The sequence below is a fragment of the Enhydra lutris genome, unplaced genomic scaffold (genome assembly GCF_002288905.1).
Source record: "Enhydra lutris kenyoni isolate GAN:26980312 unplaced genomic scaffold, ASM228890v2 scaffoldscaffold74, whole genome shotgun sequence".
NCBI lineage: Eukaryota > Metazoa > Chordata > Mammalia > Carnivora > Mustelidae > Enhydra > Enhydra lutris.
This window is the reverse complement of record NW_019154158.1, coordinates 6,107,213-6,119,412: the sequence shown is the minus strand read 5'-3', so window position 1 is coordinate 6,119,412 and position 12,200 is coordinate 6,107,213. Positions and strand designations below refer to the sequence as shown.

The 12,200-nt window shown below is 52.3% G+C and overlaps 2 protein-coding genes across 4 annotated transcripts; both read left to right on the top strand.

Annotated features, from left to right (window-relative positions):
• Window positions 1-3,422: 3,422 nt before the first annotated feature.
• On the top strand, window positions 3,423-7,944 carry LOC111160213 (myosin light chain 6B). Its single transcript, XM_022523122.1, has 8 exons — window positions 3,423-3,475; window positions 5,144-5,366; window positions 6,101-6,128; window positions 6,358-6,501; window positions 6,731-6,904; window positions 7,431-7,508; window positions 7,659-7,697; window positions 7,836-7,944. The coding sequence occupies exons 2-7, from the start codon at window positions 5,190-5,192 to the stop codon at window positions 7,685-7,687; spliced, it is 630 nt and encodes a 209-aa protein (XP_022378830.1). The 5' UTR covers window positions 3,423-3,475; window positions 5,144-5,189; the 3' UTR covers window positions 7,688-7,697; window positions 7,836-7,944.
• A 236-nt stretch (window positions 7,945-8,180) lies between these two features.
• Window positions 8,181-11,405, top strand: LOC111160214 (myosin light chain 6). Of its 3 annotated transcripts, XM_022523125.1 has the most exons (7): window positions 8,181-8,314; window positions 8,555-8,582; window positions 9,454-9,597; window positions 9,821-9,994; window positions 10,087-10,164; window positions 10,464-10,508; window positions 11,215-11,405. In XM_022523125.1, exons 1-6 carry the CDS (start codon window positions 8,312-8,314, stop codon window positions 10,490-10,492), a joined length of 456 nt encoding a protein of 151 aa, XP_022378833.1. In that variant the 5' UTR covers window positions 8,181-8,311; the 3' UTR covers window positions 10,493-10,508; window positions 11,215-11,405. The 3 variants fall into 3 exon arrangements, with proteins under 3 accessions (XP_022378833.1, XP_022378832.1, XP_022378831.1); XM_022523124.1 differs by lacking the exon at window positions 10,464-10,508; XM_022523123.1 differs by lacking the exons at window positions 8,181-8,314; window positions 10,464-10,508 and having other exon boundaries at window positions 8,404-8,582.
• The last annotated feature ends 795 nt before the right edge of the window (window positions 11,406-12,200 follow it).

Below are 12,200 nucleotides of genomic sequence, written 5' to 3'. Positions count from 1 at the left end.
CTGCCTCTCTGCCTGCTTGTGATCTCTATCTGTCAAATAAATAAATAAAATCTTTAAAAAAAAAAAAAAAAGAACAGCTAGGTCTGAGAACCACTATTTTAGAGCAGTAAAAAAAAAAAAATGAAACTAGCATACTTACATATATTTCTTTTTTCTGCTTATATCTTGCATCTAGTGTGGGCTTATTAAAAATGGGACTTGGCGGGGCGCCTGGGTGGCTCAGTGGGTTAAGCCGCTGCCTTCGGCTCGGGTCATGATCTCAGGGTCCTGGGATCGAGCCCCGCGTCGGGCTCTCTGCTCAGTGGGGAGCCTGCTTCCTCCTCTCTCTCTGCCTGCCTCTCTGCCTGCTTGTGATCTCTCTCTGTCAAATAAATAAATAAAATCTTTAAAAAAAAAAATGGGACTTGGGGAGCGTCTGGGTTGCTCAGTTGTTTAAGCATCTGTCTTCTGCTCAGGTCAGCTCAGGTCAGCTCAGGTCATGATCCCAGGGTCTGGGATTGAGTCCCACATCAGGCTACCTGCTCAAGGGAAGTCTGCTTCTCCCTCTGCTCCTCCCCTCTCCTTGTGCTCTCTCTCATTCAAATAAATAAATAAAATCTTTTAAACAATGGGACTGAGGAAAGACTTTATAAACTACCCATGTATCATAAAACATCCTTATTATCCTCCTCCTTCTTTCTGTTATGGGTTATTACCATGAATACCACTTCCTGGTCAAAATGCCAAAGGACTGAGGATATTATTCCTAACAAATTCTCTCCTATTTACTTAGGAAATAGTGTTCTCTCTTCCTAAACTATTATACATCTTAACACGTTAGCTAGTGCTTAAAGAGCTAGTTAAGCTCTATAGGGTGAACCCACAATTAATCAAGTAACTGAAGATCTATAGTGCTGTGTAATTCCAAGAGTTGTTCTATTAGTTTTTTGTGTTTGTTTTTAAGAGGGAGAAAATGCATGCACACAATGCCGGGGAGAGAGGCAGAGGGAGAAAGAACATTAAGCAGACCCTGTGCCCAGAATATAGTCCACATGAGGCTCCATCTCACAACCCTGAAATCTTTTTTTTTTTTTTTTTATTTGACAGACAGAGAGATCACAAGTAGGCAGACAGGCAGGAAGAGAGAGAGAGAGGAGGAAGCAGGCTCCCCGCTGAGCAGACAGCCCGATGCGGGGCTCGATCCCAGGATCCCGGGATCATGACCTGAGCCGAAGGCAGCGGCTTTAACCCACTGAGCCACCCAGGCGCCCCTCACAACCCTGAAATCTTAACGAGAGTCGCAATCAAGTCAGATGCTCAACGGATGCTCAACCGACTGAGTCACCTAGGCGACCCTGTGCTCTTAGTTTTTTGTTTTTCTTTTTAAGATTTTATTTATTTATTCAACAGAGAGAGTGAGAGAGCACAAGCAGGAGGAACAGTGGGGAGAGAGAGGGAGAAGCAGACTCCCCGCTGAGCAAAGAGCCAGATGCAGGGCTCAATCCCAGGACCCTGGGATCATGACCTAAAAGCAGAAGGCAGACACCTAACTATCTGAGCCGCCCAGGCACCCCTCTCTTAGGTTTTTAATGTGTATTTTTCTTTTACTTTTAAAGATGTGCCCTTTCTAATTATTCTATGTTGAGACTAATATTAGAATAAATATGCAATCCCTAAAAACTTACAAGTCAAATGCTATGTGTGGAGAGAGGAGAGAGAGGCATTTGTCACAGAAAATCCAAAATCCACATGTGTTGAAGAAATCACCTATGCCTGGTTAAGATCATGTTCAGTATAGTTTGCATTATTTATGATTAAAAAAAAAGAATAGTATGAAAAATGAAGGACATTCTCCAATCTGTTTGCCAAGAGTCTTCATGTTTTCTCTTTGCACTACTTCTTTATAAAGCAGAAGAAAATGCTAGGAAGTCAGATGATGCCATAACAGCTTCTACTTGACAAAGTGCCAAAAGAGGGCTAAAGCTAGACCAAGGCGAAGAGGGAAAAAGAAAAATCAGATAAACCACATTTTCCAAATCAACTACTGCTAACATGATGAAAGACACAAAAAGGCATTTGTGATACAGCTCTTCCCCAGCCTCCTAACCAAACACTTATGAGAACATATTTCTTCTTGCTCCATTTCTTCAGGTCCAGTGATCGTTTATGGGTAGAAAATGGGGGAAAAACCAGCAACTTCATATGTTGGGAAGAGTAAAGGAAATTTATTTCACACTTATTCACTACTTACTCTGTGCCAGGCCCCATTCTATTTTACAAATATTAACAGATCTCCTCCTCCCAACAGCCTTATGAGCTAGCTACTACTATCCTTATTTTACAGATGGGGGAACTGAGGCACACAGAGGTAACTAAACTTGTTGGTTACCAGCAAATACCTGGTAGAACCTGGGTTCCAATCTAAACAGAGTGGTGTGAGCCCTTCTCTTTGGCTCCCCCTTTGCTGCCTGAGATAATTTAGCCCCTGGACTGGTAAGGGCTCGGTGGAGGCTTCCAGGGATAGTTGCTAAGATTTCTACTCTTCCGAGCAGCTTGCCCCAACCAGCAAACATCACTTACTGCCCATCAAGTTTATTTATGCTTCACCCTCCCGAGCTCGCACGGGGTTTCTACTCCGAACCTCCGCCTGAACACCCGCCCAGGTAGCCCCAGCCTCAGCACCAGGGGCGCGGCATTTACTGACCCAGGGCCTGACCAGTTGGTTCCCTCCCAGCACAGGGCGGGGAACCTCAGATAATGGTTTGGGGAATGAGATGTCCAAGGCTAGCGGAGATGTCACAGACTGAAAGGGCTGGAGTGCCGAGCCTCCATTCCAGGCGGACCCGTGAAGTCCCGACCGCGGTAAGAAGAAACTTCAACCTGGGAGAAACTGGGGTAGGGGACCAAGCTTAATCCCAAATCTTAACATTGATTTTCAACTACTAGCTCATTTAAATAAAAGGAGAGAAGAAAAAGAAACACTTTGGAGTTATTGTTCCAAGTCACATAACAACTCAGTGACCTCTGCTCTCTTCTACCAAACCGCGAGAGTAAGCTAAGCCGGGGCGCTGAGTGCACCCCACTACGCCTTCCACCCGGCCTTTGGCCCTCCCCCTGGTCCGGCGTTCTCCCACAAGCCGATTCGGAGAAAATATCCCAGTCCGCACTAAACGGGGAACTCACGGCTGGGCAAGGGAGATATCCCGGGGGCTCCCCGCACGCTTTTAGGATCAGAGGAGGGGACTATAAATTGAGCATTGCCTTTTAGTTCCGGGACAAGAAGTGCACCAAAACTTCCTGAGTCACCAACCGCCGCCACCTGCCGGAAGCCACCGCCTGGGCGTCCTCCTCCTGCTAAACAGCTGCGTCTCCCGTGAGCCCGCGGGAGCTCGAGGACTACGACTCCCGGCATGCTCCGAGGCCTCTGGAGTTAACCCTTAGGGGCCCGCAGCCTCCTCCCAGCGCCCCGCCTCCGCCCTTACCTGGACCCCGCAGGGTGAGTTTTGGGGAGCTGGGGAGGGACTCTTTCCTTTTTTTAAGCTTGATTTAAGGTGTGCGTGCGTGCGTGCGTGTGCGTGGGTGTGTGCGTGGGTGTGTGATGTATTCTGAGAGGGTGGAATGATTCTGATTTTTCTAAAATGGGACAATGTTCAGTAATAAGATTCAGACGCATTTTTGCAAGTGGAAGACAGATCATCCACTCTGAACCCCAGGGTCTAAGGGGAATCACTACTATCTTCCTCAGAATGCTGCCTAAATCCTTCCCTTCCTTTTCCCTAGAACAAAAGTAGCCAGCAACCTCCCCCCTCTCCCAACCACCTCAGACTTAGACCCAACCCTGGTGCCCCCCCCTGCAAGGTTTGGGACTTGGGGCCAGTGTCAGAGTTTTTATTATTCTCTGGTTGAGGGGTAAGTACCCGTGGAGCCCATTGGACCTCCCACATCCTTTTGGATTAGAGATTTTAGGATTTAGGCCCTTTGCCTCTCAGGGCCTCCTGCCCCTCCCCTCAGGTGCCACCACAGAGTGAGTCCCTGCAAATTCAGCTGCATATTCAGCAGGCACCCTACCTTTGTCTGACCTGAATGACCATGGGCTTGTGGAAAACGGTTCCTTCCTTGGGAGTATGGGTGGTGGGCAGTAAATCTGATCCTTGCCCCCACCCTTACCCTTAATACAATACTGGGAACAGGAGACAATGGGGGTGTCACACTCCTCTTTCTGTTACTATTCTTTATCTATATTGTGCACAATTCCAGTTCTGGGCTGGGAGGGAAGGCAGCAGGGACTGTAAATTCGGGGGATTATTAGTCTATGGGGTCAACTACCCCTGTTCCTCAACCGTGGTCAGAGGGGAGTGGAGGAGCTGCTTGTTCTTTTCACCTTTCACTGCTCCCAGACCCCACTTTTTTTTTTTTTTAAGATTTTATTTTTAAGTAGTCTGCACACGCAATGTGGGGCCTGAACCTACAACTCTGATAGGAGTCATATGTTCTACTGACTGAGCTAAGCAGGTGCCCCTCCCAGACTCTATTTTAACAATCCCTTAGGGGCGCCTGGGTGGCTCAGTGGGTTAAAGCCTCTGCCTTCGGCTCAGGTCATGATCCCAGGGTCCCGCATCAGGTTCTCTGCTTGGCAGGGAGCCTGCTTTCCTCTTTCTCTGCCTGCCTCTCTGCCTACCTGTGATCTCTGTCTGTCAGATAAATAAATAAAATAAAATGAATTTTTTTTTAAATAATAAAAAAAACAATCCCAGTTCACAAGGCCCCGCTCCCTGCCTCAGCCTTCAAGAATCTAAAGCTGCTAGAAAAAAGGTCTACTCTGTGTCAGGGGGTTGAGGCCTGGAATGCCTGCATCCCCTTCTTTGCTTCACCCCTATGTCAGTGTCTGTCACTGGCAAACATCCTATCCTTACCCTGGAGGTTAACTCCCTCATTCTGGGCCATCTCTGGCTTCCTTCCCCTGCCCCCAAAGGGGCCATTGTTCTGGCCAGCATTTGGGGCCAAGTGAACAGAAGCGAGAAGACCTTGGGACAGGAGTCCTGAACCATAGGAGTCCAGGGCAGGCCAGCATATCTCTCCTCTATCTCACCCTCCCCACCGCCAACTGGCTCCCTGCCCCTGCCCCCGCCCCTTGACATCCCAGACTCCCTGGCTATTTAAACAGAGATGGGTGCCCCCATCGGCACACTGTCCTTTGGCCACCGGACATCATGCCTCCCAAGAAGGATTTTCCTATGAAGAAACCGGCAGGACCCTCTATTGCCAAACCTGCTGCCAAACCCGCAGTTGGGGCCCCTCCAGCCAAGACCAAGGCTGAGCCAGCTCCAGCTGCCCCTCCAGCCCCTCAGAAAACCCAGGAGCCCCCCATCGACCTCTCCAAAGTGGTGGTGAGTTCCGGGAAAGTGAAGAAAGAATTTGGAAGGGATGATACAGGGTGGGAAACAGCCTAGGAGATGAGGGGGTATCTAGAAAACAGGGAATCAGTGAGAACCAGCAGATATTAGAGATTCCTCTTAGTCCCCCCCTGCCCCCTGCCATTTCAAAGCATCCAGGCTTATGACTCTGCTGTTCTTTTTTGTTCTCTCCCTCTAACCTATAACATGTGTGTGGGTATGTACACACATTCTCACTGACCCCCCTGCCAGAGGCAGGGACCCGTGAGATGGGGAACATCTGGGTTCTGAGGACGGTTTCAAGGTGAAGAGAGGGAGCTTGTGCCTGTGCCTGGCTGACTGTTCAATTCTAAAAGCCACAGCTCCGAACCCCAGGAGGGAAGGCTGAAGAGGACAGACTTGTTAGACAATCACAGCTGGGGGCCAGGGGTAAATTTAGCCTTTGTTCAGCCCCCAGTTATGTGAGGGATGCAGAGCTCAGGGCACTGGAGGGAGGGAAACAGGTGGCATGGGATTAACCCTGTTCCCAGGAAACCCTCCCCCCCATAATTCCTCCTCTTGGGATTCTCCCAAGGTCCAGAGCTGGGAATGGGACTGAGGTGGCTGGGCTCCCAGCCTGGTCTCGTTGGGCCCCTCCCCAAAAGTGGCTGCCAGTTGGTTGGGAGGAGTGCTGGAGAGAGATTGAATGAGCCCTGTCATCCCTCCTCACCTGCTCTTTTCTTCCACAGATCGAGTTTAACAAGGACCAGCTGGAGGGTGAGGAGAATCTGGTCCCTTAAGCTCCACTGTCTAGTCCCAAGCCCCCGGTCAGATCCTCTTTCTCTTCCCCTGACTCCGGTCCCAACCTTGAAAACTTCCACACTAGTGGTTTTGGGGTTCCCTATTCTGCCCAGCTCTACCACATAGTTTTTGAATCTCCTTTCTGTCGGGGGGGGGTGGCGATGGGAACCCCTGGTCCCAATACTGACCTTTGCTTATACTTCAGAGTTCAAGGAGGCTTTTGAGCTGTTTGACCGAGTAGGGGATGGCAAGATCCTGTACAGTCAGTGTGGGGATGTGATGAGGGCCCTGGGCCAGAACCCCACCAACGCCGAGGTGCTCAAGGTCCTGGGGAACCCCAAGAGTGATGGTGAGGGGGTTGCCTGGAACAATGCGGGTTTTCAGTGTGGTGGTGGAACCGAGGAATGTTGGCAAGGTGACAGAGGATGCTGGGGTGGGTTTCAGGACTTCAAAAACTATCAAACACGGCTAGAAAAACAAACTGAATGTTGAACAGGATGAAGGCCTATGTGGTAGGGATGGGAGCTGGGTCCAAGGTGACACTGCACTGACCTCTCCCTCCTCTTTCCAACCACTAGAGCTGAAGTCCCGGCGTGTGGACTTCGAGACTTTCCTGCCCATGCTCCAGGCCGTAGCCAAAAACCGGGACCAAGGCACATATGAGGACTACCTGGAAGGGCTTCGGGTGTTTGACAAAGAGGGGAATGGCAAAGTCATGGGAGCAGAGCTCAGACATGTCCTTACCACCCTGGGTGAGGCAGGGACCAGAACTCCTGTGGGTTGGAGAGGAGGGGGTGGACCAAGAAGATTAGCCAAGTAGGCAGAGCCAGGAAGGATTATCGGCCTATAGGTCATGGGCAGGAGACTGAGAAGGTCAGAGCCATGGGGCAGAATCCGAAGGGCTTCTTCCTGCAGGAGGTAAAGTGAGGGTAGATGCAGATGCCTCCCAAAGGACAGAGGAAAGAGGATGAGGTGGAAAACCTGATTTTCTGTTGTGGAAGAGATGCTTGTGCTCTGTGATCTGGTAGCCCCTTAACCCTCTTGGAATTCACTTTCCCTCTGTGAAAGCTTTCACCAGGTGCTAGTGCAGGTGAAATGGAAAACAAGATCCAGGGACAGCTTCTAGCTGTTACCATTATAAGGAGGGGATTCCTTTGGGGTTCTGTTGCCATGAGCAAGTTTCCAAGGGTGGGAGAAGAGAAGGTACCACCTAGAAGAGAGAGGCCTGGTTGGTGAGGGAGGGAGGGCAGGGACTAAAATGCTATGTCTGGGGCTCAGGAGAGAAGATGACTGAAGAGGAGGTGGAGACTGTTCTGGCAGGACATGAGGACAGCAATGGCTGCATCAACTATGAAGGTGAGGGGCCAGCAGAGCAGAAGGGACAGGGAAGGAGGGGAGGCAGAAGGCTCGCGGTCTGTGGGTGGGGACACCCGAGACCTAGATTGTTAAAATCAGATGGATTATCCAAGGGCCTGCTTCTGAACCCCTCTTGCCTCCTCTCTGCAGCCTTCCTGAAGCACATCCTAAGCGTCTGAGCTCCTACAGGTAGGGCTCCTCCCGCCCCACTCCCCGAGAGGCGTTTCCTTTCCTTTCCTCAGCCAGGGCAGGAAAGCAGGGAAGTGCGTTTTCATGTCCTGCTGCGGGCGAGCGACCGGCCTTGGCAACTTTCATGTTTTTCCACAGATGCGGTGGGGGTCGGACACCGCCCCCCCACCCCCGCGCCTCTCCGGCAGGCGGAAGCACGTTCCTGCCACTAGGAGGCCACCTATTGTTTCCAAATAAAGAGACTATTCCTCACTAGGCGTCCGACTGTTGCTTTCTTCCGAGGTGGGGTAGGGAGGAAGGGAGGGGGCAGTGACCGATATCCAATTCGATATCCTCTGATCTTCCTGCTGCACCTAGTAGCGAGCTCTCTGCGCCCCGCTCGATCCGTTTCTGCGGTTTCCTCCTAGCCAGGTAGGGCTAAGCCGAGGGAAGCAGCGGCGGGCCCTGCCCACCTCATTACTAATATAGCGATGTTATCTGCATAAAGCCAGGCCAGGACTCCTATTGGCTGGATCAGCTGAGAGTGACGTCATTGGGACGTACTAAGACTAGGGTTGGGTGGGGAACCGGAGCCATTACTGCAGGGAAAGGTCCCGCGGAGCGGAGCCGTCAAGATGGTGGGGCCCGGGGCCTGGAACGATGAACGGGATTTGGGGCGAGACGCGGGAAGTCGGGGGTGGGGGTTTGCAAAGGGAAGCTGAGGGCCTAGAAGGTCGGGGTGGGGTTGGAAAGTTTGGGGGTCTTGTCCTGTCGGGAAACGAGTCCCCAGCTCGGAACAGGAGTTTGTGGTTCAGTTTGTGGGACTGGGATAGAAGCTTGGGGTTCAGATGCTGACTGCTCCCCTCTTCCCTGAGCAGTGTGATTTCACCGAGGACCAGACTGCAGGTAAGTAATCTCTGACCCCTACTGAGGTCATGTTTAGGGAGAGGGACCCCCGCCTCTAGCACCTACCTCCTAACCCCAACCTGTCATCTCTTCAGCGCCCCCAGGGAAGTACTTACCGGATTCCCTTCTCCCGCTTTCTGGAGCCTCCATTTTCTTTTCTCACTCTTTCTTCCTCCCTCCCCTTCCACTCTAGATCCGAGCCCCAAGCCCCGGGTGAGTTTTAGGTGGTGTGGGTATGTGAAACAACTTGGTCACCTAATGCCTGTTGTGTGTGGGGTGTGGGGAGGGTGTATTAAGTTGCCTGTGCTCCTCTGTCCCTTAATCAGCTTCTGCCTCTTTTTTCCTCCTGTGATAACACCCCGCCTGCCCCCCCCCCCAGCTTGGAACTGTGAAGATTGTAAAAAGCAGTGACCTGGAATCTTGTGAAAATGGGGACAGGGGGATTTGCTGAGGATATTTCATAGCTGTACCCTCTGAAGGTCTCTTTCTGTACAGAAGGGGTGGGAAGTATCAGGCTGGGATGACCCCAGTCCCAGGCTGCTGCTCCTACTTCCTTATAAGGACAGGCCCCAGACAGGGCGGTGGCAAATTCCTGCCCTTAGTAAGAGTAGTGAGGCAGTTGGGCAGGCTTGCTGTAGGCAGAGGGATCTGTGAATGACAGTTCTGCTCAGGGGGGAGGAAAGCTGTGTCATGTGGGACACCTGTGTTGGGAGGCAGGGACACTAGGCCCCTCTTAGTGGACTTAGGTGTACAGTGGTACAAATACCTGGTTTCCTCAGCATGATCGAAGTTGAATGGGCAGAAGGGGTTTGAGGGGGGGTTTGGGTTAACCCCCCATATGCTCAGTGCTGATGTATATCTGAATCTTCAGAGTTCAAGGAGGCCTTTCAGCTGTTTGACCGAACAGGGGATGGCAAGATCCTGTACAGCCAGTGTGGGGACGTGATGAGGGCCCTGGGCCAGAACCCCACCAACGCCGAGGTGCTCAAGGTCCTGGGGAACCCCAAGAGTGATGGTGAGGGTCCTTGTGGACAATTTCTCAGTGTGGTGATGGGCCTACAGCTCTTCAGCTGAGAGCTTCCCTTTATCTGCATAGGCCCAGAACTCAGGCGGGTTTATCTCAGCAAACCCAACAGATTTCTCCTGCTTTGAGTGGCAGCCACCTCCTCACTCGTGGTCCTGTTATGTCCTCAGTCCCAAGAACCTGTGTGACTTTCCTTCCGCCTCCTTTATGGCAGAGATGAATGTGAAGGTGCTGGACTTTGAACACTTCCTGCCCATGCTGCAGACTGTGGCCAAGAACAAGGACCAGGGCACCTATGAGGACTATGTTGAAGGCCTTCGGGTGTTTGACAAGGAGGGGAATGGCACCGTCATGGGTGCTGAAATCCGGCATGTTCTTGTCACCCTGGGTAAGGCTCTACCCTGGCTCCTAGAGTGGCAGTACCACCTGATTCATGCCTGCCACCCAGTTCCCAAAATGCATTTTTTTCTCTCTCTACAGGCGAGAAGATGACCGAGGAAGAAGTAGAGATGCTGGTGGCAGGGCACGAGGACAGCAACGGTTGTATCAACTATGAAGGTGAGGGATGAATTGGGGCTCTCGTGGACGAAGTTGTCTAGGCAGGTCACCCCCAGCGTTTGGGGCTCTCCCTGTCCCTGGGCTACAAAAAGAACCTGGAGGCAAGGGGCAGGGCCCAGCCCAGCCCAGGAGTGGGAGGCCATGGGAACATGACAGGAAAGGAAGGGGTAATGTGTAAAGGGGGTTGGGAGGCGGGAAGGAATGGGAAGTCAAAGGGAATGTCTGTTCCTCCATCACCTGACCCCTCCACCCCACGTCTGTGTCTTGTCTTCACCATGAATGTCTCTTCCTTCCTGCAGCGTTTGTGAGGCATATCCTGTCGGGGTGACGGGCCCATGGGGCGGGTACGGCTCCTCCCAGCCTCCCCTTCTCTAGTTGCCCCCTCCCCAGTGTTTTTCTGCCCAACCTCTGCTCTCTAGCCCCTGCCCTTCCCCTACTACCATCTGACTTCCTCCTAGCATGTTTCTGCATGGAGCTGACTGGGAAGGGGAGGGGTTCCTCAAAGAGGAAGACAGCCTGGGGGTGTGGTACCTCCTTTTCTCCTAGAATGGGCTCTGAGGTTTTGCTTATAGGGTCCAGGGTGCTGGTGTCTGGGAACTCACACCAGCCTGTTCTGGTCTTGCCTAGGGGTGAACCTCTGGCCCTGGGGCACAGGTGGTTGGCATAGGGGGGTAGGTTGCCTGCCCTGTTGTGCTGCTGGAGCTGACTAGTCTTTTCTTCTTCCTTCTGCTGGGCAGCTTGAAGGTACCCTAACCCAAACCTCTGTCCTCTCCTGCCAATGGCTGACAGTAGCTGTAGGTGTAGTTAAGAACTTTTCTGCCTCCTGCTGTGTTCTCGCTGCTCAGGGTGGGGTGGAGGGGCTAATAGCGGGTGCGGGGGGAGCTGGGGGCCGAGAGAACTGGGCAGATCAAGGTGGCTCCTCCGCAAAGCCAGGGTTGGTTTCTGCGGGCGCACTCCTAGGCTACCTTCGTGGTCCTGTAGTCTCCTGGCCCCTGGTGGACCCCTCCCCGCGGCCCTCCTCCCTGGCTCATCCCTCTCTCCAATCCACAGAGCTTGTCCGTATGGTGCTGAATGGCTGAGGATGTTCCTGGTGTGCCCAAGCCCCGTGCCTTCCCCCCGCGTGAGACTGCATGTAGCCCCGAACGCGTCCTAGGTCCTCTTGTCACAGCACCTCTGCCAGCTTGTCTCTTGGAGAATATTTGCTGTCAGCAGTCACCAAATAAACTTGCTCTGTGCCCTAAGTTCGGTTCTACTTTCCTTCCTTAGCAGGGTGAAGGGCAGGAGAGACCATCTAGGGTCCTAGGCCAGGGGTTGGGAAAGCCTGGGGAAGAAGGGCTTGTAGGATCCATCTTGGTGTCATTTAAGGACTGCTGGCTCCATTCATTGATGCCACAAAGGCTACCCCCTGGGGGATTAAGGAAGCCAGATATACCCTTAGGACCAAGGCTGACCATGCTCGTGCAGTCTCCCACCAGGAGGTCCTCCTAGCCCTCCAACTGGTTCAACCCAACCCTCACCCTCCCAAGCACTGGTGGCCTCTTGTGGGGAAAGCCCAGGGAGTGTCTGATGGAGCGAAAGCCAGGCCTGTGTTAGCACTGCCTACGCCTATCACTTCATTACACAAGCTTGTGAAATGCCTGCCTTCTTCCCGCCTTAATAAGGAAAGGAATGAAGCCCTTACTTCTGCAAGGATAAATACACAAAATCTCCAGGTTGTGGGGAAGTTCTTCCGAGTCTCAGCTATTTTTAGGGCAGGTGAGCACCTCTGCCCGGCTCCCACGCCCCAGGGCACAGTCCCCACGCTTATACTGCCTGCAGCCCACTGCAGAGAGAGGCCTAGTGGCTGTGTCCCAGTGGCTGGCCCAGTGCCTCTCCAGCCCAGGCGAATGCCCCTGGGAAGGACTCCGGAAGGCTGCCCCAGCCCAAATCCCCCTGCCTGATAGCCACAGGTCAGAGAACACAGAAGCATTCACAAGATGGAACTGAAAGCAAATTAATTTATAAAAAAAAAAAAAAAAGAAAGAAAGAAAAAAGAG